Raw genomic sequence first — 22,542 nt, 5'->3', positions numbered from 1 at the left:
ATAATAATAATAATAATAATAATAATAATAATAATAATAATAATAATAATAATAATAATAATAATAATAATAATAATAATAATAATAATAATAATAATAATAATAATAATAATAATAATAATAATAATAATAATAATAATAATAATAATAATAATAATAATAATAATAATAATAATAATAATAATAATAATAATAATAATAATAATAATAATAATAATAATAATAATAATAATAATAATAATAATAATAATAATAATAATAATAATAATAATAATAATAATAATAATAATAATAATAATAATAATAATAATAATAATAATAATAATAATAATAATAATAATAATAATAATAATAATAATAATAATAATAATAATAATAATAATAATAATAATAATAATAATAATAATAATAATAATAATAATAATAATAATAATAATAATAATAATAATAATAATAATAATAATAATAATAATAATAATAATAATAATAATAATAATAATAATAATAATAATAATAATAATAATAATAATAATAATAATAATAATAATAATAATAATAATAATAATAATAATAATAATAATAATAATAATAATAATAATAATAATAATAATAATAATAATAATAATAATAATAATAATAATAATAATAATAATAATAATAATAATAATAATAATAATAATAATAATAATAATAATAATAATAATAATAATAATAATAATAATAATAATAATAATAATAATAATAATAATAATAATAATATTGACACACTCTTACACAAATTATCTTGTCCCAAACTAGGCATAGCCTGTACTATGGGTACAAAGACAACGATATATTTAATACAATATACTTACTTAAACATACATAAATACATATAAACATCCATGACTCGGAAACAAACATCCATAACAATCATGCGCAAGATGTACATTCAAATTAATAACAAAAATACCCTGTATTTTTTTATATTGCATCCTATTAGTGAACAACGTAGAAACTATTTTTTGTGTAGAACTTTTGCGCAAAACTATAAATACTATAAATTTACAACAAAACTACTATTTTCACTGAATTGCATAAATCCTAATATGATACATTTCAGTACAACTAAGATGCTACTACCAATTAGCAATCGAGTTGCAATAAGAAGTACTTACACTATCAAAAATGTACAGACAAACTGTTGTACCTGTTGTGTTGTATACAAAACGTAATATTATATATACAAAAAATAATAACAAGCAACCCGATATATAAATAGAATGTTCTTAAGACGGATTATTACGAATACATATATCGATACCTAGTCGCTCAGGCTCACCTGACTTCGCTCAGGCGTTTGATAACGCAAGAATAAAAATGTACCGCCTTGCTCATTTCTTATAGCAAAGTATTTCCAACCACTATTGGCTACGATGTGTACGTACCCTACTTATTATTTATTCATTGAAATTTTCCAATATCTCTCTCTCTCTGTGTAATCAAATCGTTTTTGAGTTAATTCATTACAAAAATACAAATGTTTTCTTTTGTTATATACGAGGAGGCAATCAGGCAAGAGGATCAAATGATGGAATGTGACACAGCTGATGGACATAGGCAACATCAGGGGTCAAGAGATGTGGTGCCGGCCTTTAAGGGACTATGCTCTAAGGCCTAAGCTTCAATGTAACTAAATCGTATCGGTTCGGAAATACTGCAGCCGGTTATTAATTCCACAAAGTGTCTGTGCGAAATTACTCAAAACACGCGCTGTTGTAGAATGACATTCAACATGGTGTGATGTGGGACGTAATGTCCGGTGGTGGAGTGGTTGCTGGCCACCTGATCAAATCTATTTATAATATTACTACAGGAGTATAGAAAAAGGCATTATATGAATAGTTTATATTGCATATGTTTAATTACATAATTTTTATTATGACGAAAACAAATAAAATTAACCACGAACAGTATCGATACCGAATCCAAAATGGCATGTCAGGTTTTCTGGAGGCGTTTGTTTTGACGAGCTAAGATCCGCATCATTCTTGCCTTTTGTAGTTTTAACTGGACCAACACTATATTGAAGAACCTGGAAGCCACTTTATTTTAAACTAAATAATTGAATTGAGTTTTGACGTCGCTACATATACGACACAGTAAAGCAAATACTACGGAATAATTACCAGTTGATGATCGATTTTGGATTCATATTGACAGCCAACGAGTTGGGCAAACATGCGAGACAAAATGAAAGAAATTCTAGAGTATAAGGAGACAAATATTTTGTTTCACGCTTATACGTGGACGTGGACTTTTACAACATTGGGAATGTTTTATCATGACCGACTCCATAGCACATTTAACATACCCCGAGAACATAATTGACTATATTTTTTAGTCTGAGACCGGGGTCTGTGTGTTCGTTAGTTCTGATGTCGTCTCGCTTTGAGGGTAGAGACCAGACTACTCTATGGTTGCGCGCGCATGTCTACAAGTGGCATAGTGGTAAAGCAGAAACGGATCGCTTCAAGCGATCTGTTCATCATTAGTGTATGGTCTCTCCCAATGGGTTCTGCGCCAACGAGGCATATGAGCTTCACGCCACGATGTTTCTAGGACGATACGAGATCGATACCTTCAAAAAATGAACATTCATCGTTCTAAAAGGCCGACTACGCTCATGATTGTTTGGATTCCTCTGATATTTGAAGAGAATGAGAGAGCGCTGATTATTTAACATCAGGTGATCTGTACGCTCGTTTGTCCTCCTCTTCCATAAACAGGGAATCGCGTGCCAGAAGTCAACCTGATGAATTTGAGTGACGTTACTATTGCATGAAGGATGAAAATATAAAGATATTTATTACAAAATGGAGGCCTTTGTCTAGCAGTGGACGTCTAGCGGCGGATTATGATGATATAATACCTATATAAGTGATTCTTATTAACTTACAGATAAGTCTCCATCTCCCCAGTGAACAGCATCATCGGTCGCCAGATTGTCATCCCAGTGGAAGTGCTGCGAGGGTTGACTCCAATCAGGGTGTTTTAGTGCACAGCGTATGGTAGCCAGGACCACCCTTTGTTCACTCGGAGGTTTGAGCATCTGGCTGCTTTTCTTATCCGATTTGGCTGGCTTAGCGGTGAATGACTGCAGAAATAAAACAGTTACTTAATATATCTCAACAAACATATCAGTTACTTACAAGCAGTGTCTAATAGTCTGTCAAATTTAAGTTCGTTGATGATAAACAACACTTATATAACTGCTCAAACGTATGAAGTTTTGTATTTTTATAGTCATACAGATAATATTAATTGTATGTCATGTCCTTCATTGATGGGTACCGCCCAATTGGTGATGTGTCACGCACAACCTCAGCCTATCAAAAGTTGATTTTGAAATAATAAAGAAATTATAAATAGAACATAAAATCAAGATCGAAAAGAGTTATATATATATGTTTAAAAAAGGACAGCTCGTATCACAGCGATAATAAGTTTACGCGTGGGAAGCTACTGTAACACAGGATGCCGGCTAGATTATGGGTACCACAACGGCGCCTATTTCTGCCGTGAAGCAGTAGTGTGTAAAAATTATTGTGTTTCGGTCTTAAGGGCGCCGTAGCTACTGATCATACAAATGAGACTTAACATCTTATGTCTCAAGGTGACGAGCGCAATTGTAGTGCCGCTCAGAGTTTTAAGTGGACACGGGGACAGGTGCTGGTGAGGGACACGACTTGCGTGGACACTCTTCCGCTGTTCATGTCAGAGTTACTTCAGTTTGTGCTGGGGCTGCTGCTCCGACAGCCGAAGATGGAACACTTTGCAAATATGTCGGTCTCAGTGAGTCATTTTTCTACATCTTTGTGCCGTTCGGTGTCGAGACACTACGAGAATGTACAAAGTACGCGCCTAAATAGGGCTACTGACACCCAAGCGCTGGCAGATATTTCGGACAATAGATCAGCCTGGCTATTCATCGCGGAAATGCTGCCAGTATTCTTGATACACTTCCTTAATGATAGTTTTAATGTAATCATAGTATTGTAAATATTGTTGTTCGCATTGTTTTGTTTGAATAAATCTCAAACAAAACATTAATAAAATAAAAACAAACAGTACCAAGGAGTAGACGAGCCTCAGTGTAATGACACTTCTGAACGTATCCCTCAGAGCGGTCAGATTTGGACAGAACATTCTAAGAGTTGGTTCTTGGAAGTTCATGATCTTATTCCATTGGATTCTGTTGCTCTCGAAGGTTGTGTAATTCTGTATGAGGCGAGAGTTCTTTGCAGTTAGACGGGTATAAATATCGGAGTCGTGCGAGGATGCCTCGGGATCTGAAAAACAACTTTGTACAAATACCTACATAACAATTTAAGTAGAGTGGTCTGTTCGTACAATAAATACTAAAAGCGTTGTTGAAATTATGCAATTGTTGGAACAATAGGAAGAACACTGAGCCTGATATTTATAGAGCTTGCTTAAACTTTACTTACGTAAAGATCCGCTGAGTTCGCATTTGACTTGATATTTATAGTCAGTTGAAAGGTGAGATTATGCTGAGCTCGAGCTAAGGCAAATATTTATATGCACGTTTCATTACAGTGACACAATAGATTCTCGATTATTCATAAACATTAAATGATAAAAGAAAGGATTCTTTATTTAAAATCTAGCCACATACATATACTTACTGACATTATTCCAAATACCTCATTTAATATATAGTAGCTATTTTCAGCATTAAAATTAAAGTACCATTAACATTGCTGAGTATTTTAGTAAGATCTTGGAAAAAATAGTTAATATCAGACTAACCAAGTTTCTTGAAAAATACAAGCTACTTGCGCGAAACCAATTTGGTTATCGGTCAAATCGATCTACTCTGGATACAGTACTTGAGGTTACTAAATATATTACTAGTACCCTAGATAGTGGCAATAAATGCATAGGCGTTTTCCTAGATCTGCAAAAAGCATTCGATACAGTCTCAATTCCTATCTTACTCAACAGACTTTCCAATTTGGGAATTAGAGGAATAGCTTTGGACTGGTTCAAAAATTATCTTAATGGAAGCAGCAGCAGTGTATTAAGATAGGCGATCTTACTAGTAATCTTATCATCATTGACTATTGAGTTCCCCAGGGAAGTGTTTTGGGCCCTACACTATTCCTAGCTTACATCAATCCTCTTTGTAAGATTTCTCCCACGTCAGGACGTATCGTTTGCTTTGCCGATGATATTGTGGTTTTATTTCACGGAAATCAGTGGGATGACGTGAAATCGTTAGCTGAAGAAGGATTGAGCCAAATCACGTCTTGGCTGGAAAATAGTTTACTAACTGTCAATATCGCTAAGACTATAAGATATGTGCTTCAATATCTCCAACAGAAATAATCCTGACGGAAAATTTACTCTCCCAATACACACGTATCCTTGTAACCGGAAAAACAATCGATCTTATTGTAAATTTTATATCCTAGCCAAAGAGGAAACCATAAAATACCTTGGTGTTACGCTAGACGAACACGTTAATTGGACGGCCCACATTTATAATACAAAAAATAAAATAAAACGTCACATTCCATTATTTAGAAACCTAAGAGACGTGGTACCAGTCCAGACAACTATGATGGTGTATCAATCTCTCTGTGTTCCAATCATGACCTATTGCATTTGTGCGTGGGGTGGAGCTGGCAAAACGTTTATGCTTCAGTTAGAACGAGCGTACAGAACTCTACTAAAACAATTTTCAATAAGCCGTTTAGGTACCCAACCAACCAATTACATGAAGAGAGTAAACTTCTTAGTGTCCGTCAGCAATATATTTATGGAATAATTTCAAGATTTCATGTAAAAAGTAATATAAATTCTAATGATAATAACAGAATAAGCACATTTCGTACCCCAATCACTCAAACAGGCGTTGCTCAGTCACAATATAAATTTAATTCGGCAAACGCTTACAACTACTTCAGTAAATATAATAAAAATATAAGTAAAATAAATAAATTCTCGTTAACAAAATCTTTAAAATCATGGCTAGTAGTATTAAAATACGAAGATACAGAAAATGTTGATACAGAAAATTTAATATTCAATTACTAACATTTATTTAATCTTGTGCACAGTTTGACATACTAACAAAGACTTAAAAAAAACACACACACACACGCACACACTTACACACACACGAACACATACACATACACGCACACACACATACCTCTTTTTAGTGAGTTTGCTAATTAGGCTTAATAATGTATAGCCTTTCGGAAGGACCTAGCCTCTGCAACTCAGGGTAGGGCACAAAAACATTTTGTACCACATATTATTAGTTGAATAAATGATTATTATTATTATTATTTATTCCAATCCCCTAGAAATTGAATCCCCAGATACAATTGGCATCACTGATTCTCAGGTATTTTAAAACTTCGAACAACAGTAATGATGACGCAAGGAATAGTTGATCTCTTTTTTGTTCATCCTCAGTGTAGGTAAGCCTAGACTGAGTTATTAGGAAGTCGTTGTTATGGTGTACTTAAGTGCGAGCTAAGCTCAAGCTTGGCGTTTTAGAACTCTGGTAACCTAATATAGTATATTGTATTCATTTGTCATTTGTTGTTATAAATCTAAAACTCTTGTTACACGTGAAAATGAACCTAACGCGAGAAAATTTTCGGTCAATGATGACTTTTGCTGTGGGCTTACTCATCAACAAAGCTATGATAGGCTACGATTAGCATTTCTTAATGAAACCCCATCTCGGGCCACTGCGTGGACGTAGCAATCTCAATGATGATCCGCGTGAGGGACGTCCTTTAACAGCGACTACTGAAGATAACATCAGTGCTGTGCGACGCATGATAGAGGAAGATAAGAGAGTGAACTATCAGCTGATACGGGGAAGACTAGGCTTAGTCAAGTTAAAAAAATATTACACGAAGGCGTCAGGAAGCTTTGTACCAGATGGATGTCGCCAAATGTTAGATAAGTTCAACGGCGGTGACTCAAATGTTGTATTTGACATCGTCACAGGTGATGAAAGCTGGATATATTGTTACGAACCCGAAACCGAAAGACAATCAGCTCAGTGGGTGTTTCCTTTCGAGGATCGGACAACTAAGGTAAAGAAAGGAAGAAGTCAAGGAAAAAAGATGATTGCCTCATTCATTAGTCGGAAAGGTCATTTCGCAACAGTTGTGCCAGAAGATGGAAGGACAGTTACTACAGACTGCTATGTCCATCGCTGTTTGCCTGTTGTCTTGGAAAAAATTCGACAGCAGCGCCCTCGAAGCAGGATCCTCCTTCACCATGACAATGCTTCAGCGCACCCCGCAAAACGGACTGTTGAATTTTCGACTATGGCAGGTGTCGAGATAATGAGTCATCATGACCTAGCGCCCTGCGACTTTTATTTATTCCAAGAATGCCAAGAACTAAAGATAAAATTCGTGGTATTCGTTTTACGAGCCCTGAAGAAGCGGTAAAAGCGTACGGAAATGCCATAGAAGAGACCCCTAATTATAATAATAATAATAATAATAATAATCATTTATTTCAGGCATAACCCATAGAAAATACAAATTAAAATCAAAATTACAATTAAATTACAACTAAATCGAATTAACTAACCATGCAAAAAAATTAAATTAAATAAATTACAAATTACTTACTTATATTAAATATCTTATTTTCTATTTTTATTAAGATGGATGTCCATCCATCTTTTGAAAATATCGTTATTATATACATTGTTAGAGACAGTCATCAGAATTCCGTTGGTGAAGCGTCTCATTCGATCCCAAAAAGAAGCAATTCTTGTGCGAATTATTGCGAAGAAGTCGGGCACTCTCGCTCTCGCAAACATACTTGCAGCACTGCAATACCTTGGAAGTTTCATAAGAGCTCGATAGGAATCATTATATTGCACTCTTAGTGAACTTATGGTCTTGTTTGAATAATTACACCACAGTTGGCAGGTGTACATATACAGGCAATAAGTTTTAAATAGTGTTGTTTTCACCTCATTGCTGCACTTTGCAAACCTTCGTGCTATCATGTTGCTAGGTACCGAGAGCGCCCTTCGTCCCTCTCAATATCGCAGTCGTCTTTAAGATCTTCCGTTAAGATATGACCTAAATATTTGAATTGATTTACAATTTTTACACTATTCTCATTCAGATATACCACAGGAATATTTTCTGGACCCTTTCCAGAATTAAATACCATCAAAACGGTTTTATTAACATTATACTTCAATCCATGACTGTTAGCATAATTTTCGCATATTGATAATAATTTACGTAACCCTTTGATCGACGGACTCAGCAGGACCATATCATCAGCCTAAGGAAGAATGGGCCCACTGCTTTTCTCAGTGGTTCCATCGAATGCGACGATGTGTACAGAGGAACGGAGATTACTTCGAAAAACATTGGCAACTTTCTACATTAAGCCGTTTTTCATTTTCTAAACATTTAAGTGTTCAAAGATGTAGTTTTATCGTCAGCGTTTCCGAGAAAAAAATCTAACAATGCTCCGAGCTCTTTAGTAATACGTGAGTGCTTAGTTGGTAACACGGCTTCATCAAATGTATATATAATTTAATACATTTATATTTCTGTTAATTATTTCTAAAGTTAATTATTATTAAGTTTTACTTCAATCGCGCGTAAAGGTTACACACACATACTTTTTTTTTGGCGGCACGTCGAGCAAATTGCATGATGTTCTTTACGACTATTTACAAAATTACTTATTTCTTACCGACATTTGTTTCTGCAGTAGACGCCAGCTTAAAACTCCATTCATCGTCTTCAGGCAGGGGCATCATCTCTGTCAAGGACTTATTCGATCGAAACATTAGAAACTGCCGTCTCTTGGAATCCAACAACGGTAACTCACATTCTACGAAGAATGCTGTAACCGTTCCCTGGTACAATAAGAAATGCTGAGCCGGTTCTAACTGAGTATTAAAATAAGAAGCTACATAATGTTTAAAAGATATTAAAGTATTATTTTCAATTTATTTTTAAAACTTGTTTCCAATTAAAGTATATTTATCAATTAAACAAAAAATCTATTTCAACAAGGCGCAGTGTACAGGGACACATTGAACTTTTCACTGAACCATTCAATTCCATATAGTATAACATATACACAGCACTAATATTACTAACATCTTTGTGCTTCAGAAGAGGGCTCTATTCGCGCTATTTATAACCTAGGTCTTAAAGAATCATTAAGAGAAAAATTTAAGGAAGTGAACATTTTGACTGTTGCTTCTCAATATATTCTTGATAATGTGTTGTATGTCCAAAAGCACATTGAGTAATTTGCTAGAAAGTGTGACAATCATAATGTGAACACGAGGAACAAACATAAACTTATTATGCCCTCTACTCGGTTAAGTCGAGTTAGTAAGTCTTTTATTGGGCGATGTATATGCTTCTACAATATGATACCAGAAAATGTACAAAACAAATGTGTTACGAAATTTAAAAGAATTGTTAAAAAACGTTTGTGTGGGAAAGGTTACTATTGCATAAACGATTTTCTTAATGATACCACAGACTAGGAATGAAGCAAACACCCTCAGGCTCTTTAATTATAAATTTTATTGTGCGATATTACATTGTAATCCATATTTTTATAAAAAAAAGCCCGCTGAGTTTCTTGCGCCCGTTCTTCTCAGGTCTGAGGCAGTCTCTTTTGAATTGGTGGTAGTTTTTGACGTTCAATAAGTGATTTTGAATCCTATTGTGAATAAAAATTTGAATTCGAATTCTAATGTTCTACAATACGTCAGCTGTATAGCTACAGAAATACTGTTATAAGCACGTTATGTTATAACAGAAAAAACTAGTGGAAGTGGCATTTGAGCGTTACCCTGTCGCCACTCTTGTGTACAAGTGGACCTCGAGTCTCAAGTGAGACCAGTCATTTGATGTCAAGTGGAGCATAATTATCTTGTAAAAAAATACAAATATGCCTTATTGTGCTATTTTTGACTGTAGAAATTAACTATCATCGGTAATCATAATTTTCCGATTTAAATAAAATTAATATTTTTTATGTATTGTGCAAAATATACAATTAAAAATGAACCATTACATTACGACGTATGGTTCTTTTACGTTTACGTTTAATCGATGTAACTTATCGAGGGTATTCTGGCAGAACCGAATAAGTGTAAAATTTTATAAAAATAAGTTACATAGGCATACTTCCTTTTCTCTGCTTTTTTATCTAGCAAAACCGTATAACCGTAGAAGCTTGTATCACGGTTTTTTTTCTGTGCAAAGCTATTATCTACGATATTTTCTTTGAAATCTAAAAGCAAAAAGTGATAGAATCACTTATTACACAACATGAATATTTAAATACAGTGATAAAAAAATAAAGGTTTTTATTCTCTTCACTCACAAAGACGACAATGAACATTTACTTTTTAACTACCGACAAATCAGTATATCGGATTTTATATCGTTCTCACTATATGTAATAACTAAATCACTCCTTTGTTTTATCAACAGGTAGAAGGGAATAAGTGACTTTACTGTGTTTTTCGTGTTAAGAGTAATGAATTTTGTTGCTTTACTTTAATATCAAAAGCATATAAGTCTCATTTAAACGGTTTTGCTTGCTAAGGTTTTTAGTCTCATTTCAACATAGTCGCGTGCGTACGTGCTTCATTTAATATAATTTTTTATTAAATATCCTATTATAGACTGTGTGCGAGTGTACCTACAACAAGATCGTATACTTATGTGATAATGTCGTCCAGAACAAAAAAGATTTTAGCTATGGTAACAACAAAATTGCGTAACACAAGTATTTATATACTTTACTACAGAGTTTCGAGTTTATAATTTTGCTTAATTCAAAACAAAAGTCATAAGTAAGTATATTAATATTTCATTTTAGTTTCCAGGACATCGCTATTCTTCTGAAAGTGATACTGAACCAATTCAGCATCGTATTGTCATCGTAGCAGATGTGCACGAAACTAAGAAAACTTCTCAAAACGTCGAACGACTGGTACGTGTTCCGCCCTTTGCCAAATATAGGTCTCTCCAATCAACCGTCATTTAAAAACCTCTTCTCTGTGATGTTGTACCTATATAATCAAGAAAAATCTAGGCATCGTGAGTGATATTTGTTACAGATCGACAACCAGTACCAAGAGCCTCGCTGTATGAATGTGTTAGTGATGAAATCGAGGCAGATGGAGAGCTTGTTTGGCGACATATCCGATTAGGAAGATCCCCTACACTACAATATTTACTTGAAGAAGATCTCTCACATCTTCTTTGATAATTCTTCTCTAGAGGCTTGAAACTAAACAGTCGTATTATTTTCAAGCCTCTGTATTAGAGGAAATTTATCAAAAATGTGGAATAAATTCAAGCCGATGCTGCTTTGGGCTATTCACAATATTGAAAAACTGCAGATAATTGAGCAAAAGTGTTTGGAATCTGGACATACATACATGGAGGTAGATTCTATGCACAGTGCTATAAATCACAAAAGTAAGAAACTTCAGCATTTTCTGCAAGGCGTCGAAAAGTACCTATTATTCAAAAAAAAAGTTGGTTGTCTGTAAAGTCGGTTTACTGACGATAGTTGAACGTGACAACGTCTTAAGAAAATACTGATGGAATGGTAGCATTTTTCAAAAGAAAATTTTTAATTTCATTTGTTTAATAGATTTGTATGTATATAGAGAAGGAGGTAATTGGAAATCCCAATGAAATTGATCAAGTTAGATTTATTTGTACGCATAAATACAATTATGTCAATTTTTTTTACAATTTAATAGTTTTTACAAGTATAAATGTGCGTTGAGCAATTGTTTTACAACTTTTAAACATGTGTAATATTTAATTTCTTACAATCTGTGTTATTCTGTTGAGAATAGGACGAGGGTAGTTCAACGCTGCCGAACGCAAAGGCCGATTGTGCTTCTTTGTCGCTCGTTCCGCGCTCTCGCTTGCACTTCAAGCCTTACATGGAACGCCTCAGAGCGAGGTAACGCCGCATGAGTCATGTTTTTTCGTGCGTGCAGCCGGCTCTATCGAATTATAAGACGTTGTCACGTCAAAAAATAAGACAGTTGAGGAGCCATATACAACACAAGAATTGAAATATCATGAATTTTACGACTTAAAAGATCTGGCTTCTAAAATAATTCATAACAAAGATAAGGACAATGTAGGAAATAGAGTGCAGTGGCTTAAAATTAATAGATTTTTTTATTTTTTTAGGGTGCAGAGAACGATTTTGGGATCATTTTTGAAATCCAAGATGGCCGCCGCACAAAATTATGATTTCAGCAATATGGATACCGTATCCGAGGTTCTCAAAGGTGTCGAGGACGAATTTTGAGCGGTGGCCATCTTGGATTCCAAAAATGATCCCAAAATCGTTCTCTGCACCCTCGAGAACCTTGGACACGATATCCAAATTGCTGAAATCATAATTATGAGCGGCGGCGATCTTTGAATTCAAAAATGATCACACAATCGTTCTCTGCACCCTCGAGAACCTCGGACACGATATCCACATTGCTGAAATCATAATTAAGTGCGGCGGCCATCTTGGATTTCCAAAATGATCACACAATCGTTCTCTGCACCCTCGAGAACCTCGGACACGATATCCATATTGCTGAAATCATAATTTTGTGCGGCGGCCATCTTGGATTTCAAAAATGATTCCAAATTCGTTCTAGGCACCCTCGAGAACCTTGGATACGATACCCATATTGATGAAATCATATTTTTACGCAGCGGCCAACTTGGATTTCAAAAATGACCCCAAATTCGTTATCTGCACCCTCGAGAACCTCGGATACGATACCCATATTGTTGAAATCTTAATTTTGCGCGACGGCCATCTTGGATTTCATAAATGATCCCAAATTCGTTCTCTGCACCTTCGAGAATCTCGGATACGATGTCCATAATGTTGAAATCATAATTTTGCGCGTAATATAACATTTCTCTCATACGTCGATAAAAAAGATTTACTTCAAAAATGCATAAAAATATTATCACAGTAATTCCGTACTCTAGCACAACTGTAAGTTTTAAAAAATATTACGCGGTCCTTCTGGGGCGCCGGTCGTTGACCCGCATCGCTCGGTTCGTTCTCAGCCATGCCCGACGCGCGTGTCCATGCGTACCTATCGAATCTAACGTTCGCGCAATTTTTACCTAGCAAGTGTTGGGAAAACCTCGCCTTAATGTTTTAAATAAATTAATGTTTTTGACAACTTTGTTCAAAGTTAAACCGCAATTCAATGTCACCTAAAATGACGTTATTCAAATTGATTTAAAATGATAAAATTTGGCTTCAAACACTTATAAGCATAAGTAAACAGGTTCTTTCCAGAAGTAACACAAAAATTGCGCACGCAGCACATATACCTAGTCTACCTTCAACTAGAAGTTCGCAATGTAACTTAACTACCGCTTTGAAAATTAAATCCAGGTTGTATGCCAAAGGTTGAACTATTCTAAATCTGCCTTTCTAATATGTAAATCATAATTTATTTTTATATTCAAACCCATATGCTCATCTTTCACATTCCAATATACAAATATCAATATGTCCTTCCGTAGAAGGATTGAAAACGAGATCACAAATACGTTCTATTGATCGGTTATAGAAATGTCCAAAGTAAATAGATTTAAATACCAATCTCACATCGCCACTTAATGATTACAATTGAATATATAAATGGGTCGTATTATCTCGCTACACGTAATAAAAATACTATTCCAATATCAGATTTAAACTTTCTATCAACGAATTTCCCCACATAAATTCGATTTGTTTTCAACTTGAATACAATATTTTCAAGACCTCGCATCGTAACAAACTTTAACCATCGAATACTGAAGTGATTGGGATTGTGAAGTTTCAACCAACAGAAGTTTTACTTCGCAATATTTTTTTTTTATTTATTTATGATTCCTTACAGCTAACAAAATGAAAAGAGCATATTAAAAATTATACAGAATAGATACGCCAATTAAAAGGAATACTATTAACAGTACAATAAGTATGTGACAAAGTAGTTTAAGACAAAAACGAAAAATACTAGAAAAACTTAAAAGAAAAAATTAAATAGAAAGAAAAGAAGAAATCGTATCCATATTGAGTAACTGAAACGGTGAGTAGGTTGTGTGGTGTGAGTAGTGTGAGTGAATGTGAGTAGTGTGAGTGAATGTGAGTGGTGAGAGTGAATGTGAGTGTTCGAATATAATGTTTAAATTACGATGTGAGACTAATAATTTATCCTGAATATACTGATGATTAACTCCTGCAATTTAAACAGTTTAATATCAGTTTTTTGAACCTCAGACGTGATAAGTTGAAAATGTCGACGGAAGAAAATTTCTTATTATATATGTCAGGAATTCGAAATAGAGGTGAATATTTAAGATACTTAGTAGAAGCAAAGGGAATGTTAAATAAATTAGTATGCCTAGTACGTAATGTTGGTACCTGGAATGATATTTTATTTAAGATATCTGGACAGTCAAATTTATTATGTAATATATCATAAAGGAGTAACATATCAATTACATCTCTTCTATCTTCCAAGGTATCGATTTTATGATAATTACAGGCTTCTTTGTAGTCTATAGGAATGAATTGAGATTTAAAATTCAATTTTTTTATAAATATCTTTTGTATTTTTTCAAGGCGGTCAATATAACATTGATATGTAGGCCTCCAGATAGGACTTGCGAATTCAAGGATACTTCGCACGTAAGCATAGTATAGCACTTTTAGGCACAAGATGTCATTGAAAGGTTCGCAAGTGCGAAGAATAAACCCTAGATTTTTATAAGACTTCTGTGTTATTATTTCGATGTGGTTATTATGCGTTAGTTTGCTATCATGGATCACACCTAAATCCCTTATTTGAGTAATTTTTGGAATAATTTCGTTATTTAAAGTATAATCAAATTTTATGTTATTATGCTTTCGTGAAAATGTAATAATTTGACATTTAGCAATATTAACTGTTATTTTATTTATTTTATAATATTGTGACAGTCTATTTAAGTCATCTTGTAACATAAAGCAATCGTCTATTTGTGAAATCTTTTTATAAATCTTTTTGTCGTCAGCATACAGCAAGAAGTTTAAACTAGCAAAACAATTACTGATGTCATATAAATATATATTGTATAACAAAGGACCTAGGTGCGATCCCTGAGGTACACCAGAAGTCACCTCAACAAAGTCTGATCTAAAACCACCGAGGACGACGGCCTGACAGCGATTTCTTATATGCGATTCTGTCCATCTAAGAAGGTTCCCTCTGATTCCAACTGCGTAAAGCTTCTTTAATAGTATACTGTGGTTGACTCTATCAAAAGCCTTTTCAAAATCTGTGTATATTACATCTATTTGTGATCTATCATTCATGTCGCACTTAACGGTATGAGTGAACTCAAGCAGGTTAGTAAGGACACTACGAGATTTAATAAAACCGTGTTGGTTGATAGGGATGCATTGTAGGCAATTTCTATAAATATGATCATATACAATTTTTTCTAACATTTTACCAAATATATTCAAAATGGAGATACCTCTATAGTTACTAATATTTGTTTTTGATTCCTTTTTATGTATTGGTACTATTCGGGCTTCCTTCCAACATCTAGGGAAGATCCCTTCATTAATGGAGCGCTTTAAGAGTGTTAGTAGTGGAGGTAATAGGCCCGATTCACATTTCTTTATAAAAATAGCTGGTATACCGTCAGTACCGGCGCCCCTCCGGATATCCAATTTACTAAACAACCTCCTAAGTATTCTTTCATCGATCTCAATTGTGTAAAGATTTTCGGAAATATTTGATTCCTCGTTCAGGGTCTCATCATTTAGGTCACAAGGCTGGAATACACTTTGAAAGTATTCATTAAATGCATTGCAGATATAATGTCCATTCGTAAGTAAACTACTTCCGTAGTACATGTTGTGAGGAATACCAGAATCAGTGCGTTTATTTTTAATAAATTTCCAGAATTCTTTAGGCGAAGTTTTGATATTACTCTGACAACGATTCATATATTTTGTATATGATTCGATTTGCAACCTCTTTACTCGGGCTCTCCGCAAGGAGAACATGGCATAGTCTGCTGGATTTTTAAACTTTTTCCACCTAGTGTGAACTTTGTACTTCTCTTTTATTGAATTAATTAGAGCTGGAGTATACCATTTCGGGTATTGATGACGTGAGGAGATTTATAACAGGTATATGAGATTCTATGAGCGAATGAATAATTCTGTAAAAATTATCCACGGCATCTTCAACGGAGCCATTTAGGATGTCGGACCAGTTTGTATTTTTTAATTTTAAATTTATCGTCTCATAGTCACCCTTAAAAAATTTCTTTATCACGCAAAAATGTGGTTGTAGGGCTTTCATAAAAAGGTCTTTAACGACGATAACCAGGGGACTATGAAAGTGGTCAATATTTACAAGTGAATCGCTACATATGTTACACTGTAAGTAAATATTTGATAAGACAAGATCAAGAATGTTACCACAGCTATTTTTGTTGAAATTATATTGTTTTAATCCCATCAGATTGTAAGTATTTAGTAAACTCAATGCCGATTCTAATAATTCTGAGTAACAGTATTTTGTAATGCTGTAACTATTATCATTACCATACCATGAAATGAAAGAAAAATTGTATTGAAATGGGGCCAACAATAAAGTAGGTTTGAGTCCACGGACCTAATTCACAAAAGGAATTTTATGTCATCTTAAGCGATAAGATTGAGATTTAACCGAAGACAAAGAATATCTAATAGTACAAGTACAGAAGTCTCACTCCGCCAAATCAGTTAAAGAAATAGAGTCTTTTGCGGTCATACAATAAGGTGTAATTTAGATCGCAAAACGCTATTAACTTACATTTTAATTTACCTAGAAGTTGCATCCCTTTCTATCGCAGGACTCTTACCTCTTCTGACGACATTAGGGTTGTCTTCTTTATCTAAAACTGTATCTACCTAGTACAAGATCTTCTTTTATAAATAGCTCAGTTTTTTCTATTCATTATCCATTAAATTCCTGCATCCCTTAGCTGGGGCAGAGGGCATCCACAGTGCATCTCCATCGCGATCGGTCCTTAGCATCTCTCTTAATTTCACTCCAGGTCTTTCCGATGTCCTTTGCTTCGTCAATGACAGTCTGCCACCAGGTTTGCATTTGATTTCAGCAATATGGATATCGTGTTCGAGGTTCTCGAGGGTGCAGAGAACGATTGTGTGATCATTTTTGAAATCCAAGATGGCCGCCGCACACAATAATGATTTCAGCAATATGGATATCGTGTCCGAGTTTCTCGAGGGTGCAGAGAACGATTGTGTGATCATATTTGAAATCCAAGATAGCAGCCATACAAAATTATGATTTCAGCAATATGGATATCGTGTCCGAGGTTTTCGAGGGTGCAGATAACGATTTTGTGATCATTTTTGAAATCCAAGATGGCCGCCGCACACAATAATGATTTCAGCAATATGGATATCGTGTCCGAGTTTCTCGAGGGTGCAGAGAACGATTGTGTGATCATATTTGAAATCCAAGATAGCAGCCACACAAAATTATGATTTCAGCAATATGGATATCGTGTCCGAGGTTCTCGAGGGTGCAGATAATGATTTGTGATCATTTTTGAAATCCAAGATGGCCGCCGCACAAAATTATGATTTCAGCATTATGGATATCGTGTCCGAGGTTCTCGAGGGTGCAGAGAACGATTGTGTGATCATATTTGAAATCCAAGATGGCCGCCGCACAAAATTATGATTTCAGCAATATGAATATCGTGTCCGAGGTTCTCGAGGGTGCAGAGAACGATTGGGTGATCATATTTGAAATCCAAGATGGCCGCTGCGTAAAAATATGATTTCAACAATATGGGTATCGTATCCAAGGTTCTCGAGGGTGCATAGAACGAATTTGGAATCATTTTTGAAATCCAAGATGGCCGCCGCACAAAATTATGATTTCAGCAATATGGATATCGTGTCCGAGGTTCTCGAGGGTGCAGAGAACGATTGTGTGATCATTTTGGAAATCCAAGATCGCCGCCGCACAAAATTATGATTTCAGCAATATGGATACCGTATCCGAGGTTCTCGAGGGTGTCGAGGACGAATTTTGAGCGGTGGCCATCTTGGATTCCAAAAATGATCCCAAAATCGTTCTCTGCACCCTCGAGAACCTTGGACACGATATCCAAATTGCTGAAATCATAATTATGAGCGGCGGCGATCTTTGAATTCAAAAATGATCACACAATCGTTCTCTGCACCCTCGAGAACCTCGGACACGATATCCACATTGCTGAAATCATAATTAAGTGCGGCGGCCATCTTGGATTTCAAAAATGATTCCAAATTCGTTCTCTGCACCCTCGAGAACCTTGGATACGATACCCATATTGTTGAAATCATATTTTTACGCAGCGGCCAAATTGGATTTCAAAAATGATCCCAAATTCGTTATCTGCACCCTCGAGAGCCTAGGATATGATACCCATATTGTTGAAATCTTAATTTTGCGCGGCGGCCATCTTGGATTTCATAAATGATCCCAAATGTTCTCTGCACCTTCGAGAATCTCGGATACAATATCCATAATGTTGAAATCATAATTTTGCGCGTAATATAACATTTCTCTCATACGTCGATAAAAAAGATTTACTTCAAAAATGCATAAAATATTATCACAGTAATTCCATACTCTAGCACAACTGTATGTTTTAAAAAATATTACGCGGTCCTTCTGGGGCGCCGGTCGTTGACCCGCATCGCTCGGTTCGTTCTCAGCCATGCCCGACGCGCGTGTCCATGCGTACCTATCGAATCTAACGTTCGCGCAATTTTTACCTAAAGTGTTGGGAAAACCTCGCCTTAATGTGCACTTATTCCGTTCTGCCAGAATACCCTCGTTATGTTAGAATAATTAATGTAAACAATAAAAACTCAACAAGTGCATGCATGAACATATCGATATAATTTTATCGAAATAAATTTTATCTTTATATTTTATATTCACGTATTGCTCTTTTCCATGCATCATGCGATAAGGGTGGAAGTAAGCAAAATGTTGTTGTTGTGTTTTGGTAATTGTGTACAAGAGAGACTACGATGAATTCAAATTAATAGTTTTAAGTGTCTCTTGGGTACAGCTAATTATTATTCAACAAGTATGTGTATGATTCCAGTTAAAATAAATAAGCGTTAATTTTTAAATATACACAAACAATTTTTTTATTAAATTTTAATAATTACGAGGTGTGGCTGATATAAAATCTACTTTGTTAAAGAAAGTTTTGAAAATCGAACTGGCCACTGTAAAATCATATTCTATATTTATTCCTTTTTCAAAATTATGACGCTTATTTTTTTCGCTTGCTTTTGTTTTTTTGGCGCGGCTTTGATTTCACCATGTCGAAAGAAAATTGTAAAATGATGAAATTTGAGCATCGAGCAGTGATTAAATTCCTAAGTAAAGAAGGAAATACGCCTACGCAGATCAGAGAGCGCATGTTAAAGGTGTTTGGTGATTCAAGTCCTTCTGAATTCGTCATAAACTTTTGGTCGAAGCAATTTAAACATGGCCGTGAGAGCCTGGAAGACGACCCACGTAGTGGAAGGCCAATTTCTGCTGTTACCGCAGATAATGTTGAAAAGGTGAAGAACCTGATTCTTGCAGATCGGCGAATCAAGCAGTGGGAGATAGCCAGAGATGTGGGCATTAGCAAGGAACGAGTTCATGAAATTATTCACGAACATTTGGGCATGTCCAAGGTGAGCGCGCGTTGGGTCCCTAGAATGTTGACCCCCTTTGACAAACAAAGGCGAGTAGAATGTTGTCAGGCATTTCTAGACCTGGTCAAAGGTAAAGAAGAAGAGACTATCTCTCGAATTGTGACCTGTGATGAAACTTGGATTCGCCAGTGGGATCCGGAAAGCAAACAAGAGTCAATGCAATGGAAATTTAAAGGAGAAAAGCCGCCAAGGAAGTTCAAGGTTCGGCCGTCGACTGGAAAACTAATGGCCACCGTATTTTGGGATGTCGAAGGGATTTTGATGATAGATTATTTGCCTAAAAATACAACAATGAATGCTGAATATTATGCAAACTTGCTTGACCAGCTTCGTGAACAAATCAAAGAAAAGCGGAGAGGCCAACTCAGCAAAGGTGTTCTGATTTTACAAGACAATGCTCCTGTACACACAGCCTTAACGGCGAGGTCAGCCCTGAGCAAAAACGGCTTCACAGAAATTAACCATCCACCTTATAGTCCAGATCTGGCTCCCTGTGACTATTTCTTATTCAAAGATTTAAAGAAAAAATTGAGGGGTCGCAGATTTTCGACGGACGAAGAAATGAAGGAGGCTGTGACTGACCATTTTGACGAGCAAAATAAAAATTACTATTATAACGGCATGATGTCACTTATTTGCAAATGTCATAAGTGTATTTCACTTGCAGGAGACTATATAGAAAAATAAAAAAAAAACTAGCCATCAAAGTCTTTTCTTTCATAGTTAGGTAGATTACTTATCAGCCTCCCCTCGTAGTATAAATTGAGGTTCCACCGATAAGGTTGAGTCGAGGTGGAGTAGAAGAAAAACCTCATCACATCATGGAGTAGAGGAATTACGAATTACGTAAATAATTCATAATAGCTTTAAGGGTAAATGTATACACTTTTATGATAAAGTCCTAGCCACTGTTCAGGCATTATCTTTATATATATCATTCTTGTGTGCGTGTGTATGTCACTGAACTCCTCCTAGACGGCTGGACCGATTTTGATGAAATTTTTTATGTGAGTTCAAGGGGAATCGAGGATGGTTTAGATTCACAATTGAACTACCTCCTAAACGGCTGGACCGATTTTGATGATATTTTTGTGTGTTCCAGTGAATTTGAGATTGGTGTGTGTCTTCAGGTGGATTCGAAAATGGTTTAGATTCACAATTAAACTACCTCCTAAACGGCTGGACTGATTTTGATGACTTTTTTGTTTGTTTCAGTGAATTTGAGATTGGTTTAGATTCTCAATTCCGTCCATATAATATAATTCTCCTGCTCATGAGTATGTTAGTGAACTCCTCCTAACGGCTGGACCGATTTTTCAAATTTAAGACGTGTGTACAGGACAACGTCTGTTGGGTCCACTAGTCTATATATATAAAAATGAATTGCTATTCGTTAGTCTCGCTAAAACTCGAGAAAGGCTGGTCCGATTTGGCTAATTTTGGTCTTGAATTATTTGTGGAAGCCCAGGGAAGGTTTAAAGGGTGAACAAATATGAACAAATGCTCGGAATTAAATAAAAACAACAATTTTGTTTTTCCTTTTAAGTATCCCTGTCGTTCAGAAATCAAATTGAAAGAATAGTTTAAAATGAATAATTAATAGATTTTTTTATCTTTCTTATTTTCTCAGGAGTTAAAAAAGAAACTTAATTTTAGCTAACTATAGTTGGCAAATTAACTACAGTTCTTAACTATCTATCAGATTATTTTTATGGAGATTGATAAATCTAAGTTTTATCATAAATTAAATTTCTGAACGCAAACATAATATTTGACATTTGACAACCAACTATATATATATGTACATTGATAAATCATAATTTCTGTCATAAATTAAATTTTTGAACCTAACCATAGTATTTGACTTTTTACAACCAATATGTCGATCCATTCGATCGATAACTTGATCTTTACTGCTAAGTACGCGAAAACTTTTCTCATAATTTTTAATTAATTAAAACACCTGACATAGGTCGTCGCAGTCAATCCAATGTGCGAAGAGCTACCTCACGTACTAACCGCAATGATGACCAGCGAGAGACAGCTCATGAAAATAGTCGTATTGCTATGTCAGAATTGCGTTATTTAGTAAGTGACAATGAACTAGATAGGGTTAGAATGCAACGAGTTCGTGCACATCAAACACAACAACAGCGAGCACGACATAATGAAATTGAGCGATTCCGCAGACGCAGTGCTCCTGTGATTCTGGAACGAGCTGCATTCCACTATGATCCGGCAATAGATTATTGTGCTCAAAAATCTAACAACAACAACAATTAACAATTGGGGAAATGGCATTAATTTGTAAATATTGTAAGGCGTTAAACTACCTTAGTTTCTGGAATTGGCAATGATTCTAAGCACTTCTTGTTCTTGGCCAACATTCAGAAATATAACAGCAGTTTCCAGATGACATCGTTTGGCGCTACTCATATTATACAGGACAATTTCATGTCCTTTTTCAAGGTATTATACCATAATATTATTTTGAAATATTCAAGTTTGTATTAAAATATATATCGGAAATAATTATTGGACACATCTTTAAAAATTAAAGATACAAGGACAAATTTATCACTTACTGGGGGTGCTATTGCCGCTACTAGATACAGATCATCAATTTTTACAAATTTATTTTATGGGCAAGTTGATAAGCGTTGTGCT

The 22,542-nt window shown here is 34.9% G+C and overlaps 2 protein-coding genes across 2 annotated transcripts in view; both read right to left on the bottom strand.

Annotated features, from left to right (window-relative positions):
* Window positions 1–1,872: 1,872 nt before the first annotated feature.
* Window positions 1,873–22,504, bottom strand: LOC126979986 (uncharacterized). The gene is made up of 5 exons (XM_050829600.1): window positions 22,461–22,504; window positions 8,767–8,932; window positions 4,114–4,331; window positions 2,939–3,136; window positions 1,873–2,074 (listed from the first exon to the last, which is right to left on the bottom strand). Exons 2-5 carry the CDS (start codon window positions 8,861–8,863, stop codon window positions 1,940–1,942), a joined length of 648 nt encoding a protein of 215 aa, XP_050685557.1. The 5' UTR covers window positions 8,864–8,932; window positions 22,461–22,504; the 3' UTR covers window positions 1,873–1,939.
* Window positions 11,865–22,542, bottom strand: part of LOC126979975 (uncharacterized) — a 43,432-nt gene continuing 32,754 nt past the window's right edge. The window contains exon 6 of the mRNA XM_050829584.1: window positions 11,865–12,073. Within this exon, the coding sequence (XP_050685541.1) occupies window positions 11,933–12,073 (141 nt within the window). The 3' untranslated portion in view covers window positions 11,865–11,932. The remainder of the gene's footprint in view (window positions 12,074–22,542) is intronic.

This window comes from Leptidea sinapis, chromosome 4 (assembly GCF_905404315.1).
Source record: "Leptidea sinapis chromosome 4, ilLepSina1.1, whole genome shotgun sequence".
NCBI lineage: Eukaryota > Metazoa > Arthropoda > Insecta > Lepidoptera > Pieridae > Leptidea > Leptidea sinapis.
The sequence above is the reverse complement of the archived record's forward strand: the minus strand, read 5'-3'. Positions and strand labels throughout refer to the sequence as shown.

Bases quoted from the DNA above. Each gene is read 5' to 3' on its own strand.
- LOC126979986 (XM_050829600.1), bottom strand. From the start codon at position 8,863: ATGTTTCGATCGAATAAGTCCTTGACAGAGATGATGCCCCTGCCTGAA. The intron at 3,137-4,113 runs GTACTGTTTGTT...TTATTTCTGCAG, and splicing joins TGAGGCTCGTCTACTCCTTG to TCATTCACCGCTAAGCCAGC. The intron at 2,075-2,938 runs GTAAGTTAATAA...AGTGGCTTCCAG, and splicing joins GGGGAGATGGAGACTTATCT to GTTCTTCAATATAGTGTTGG.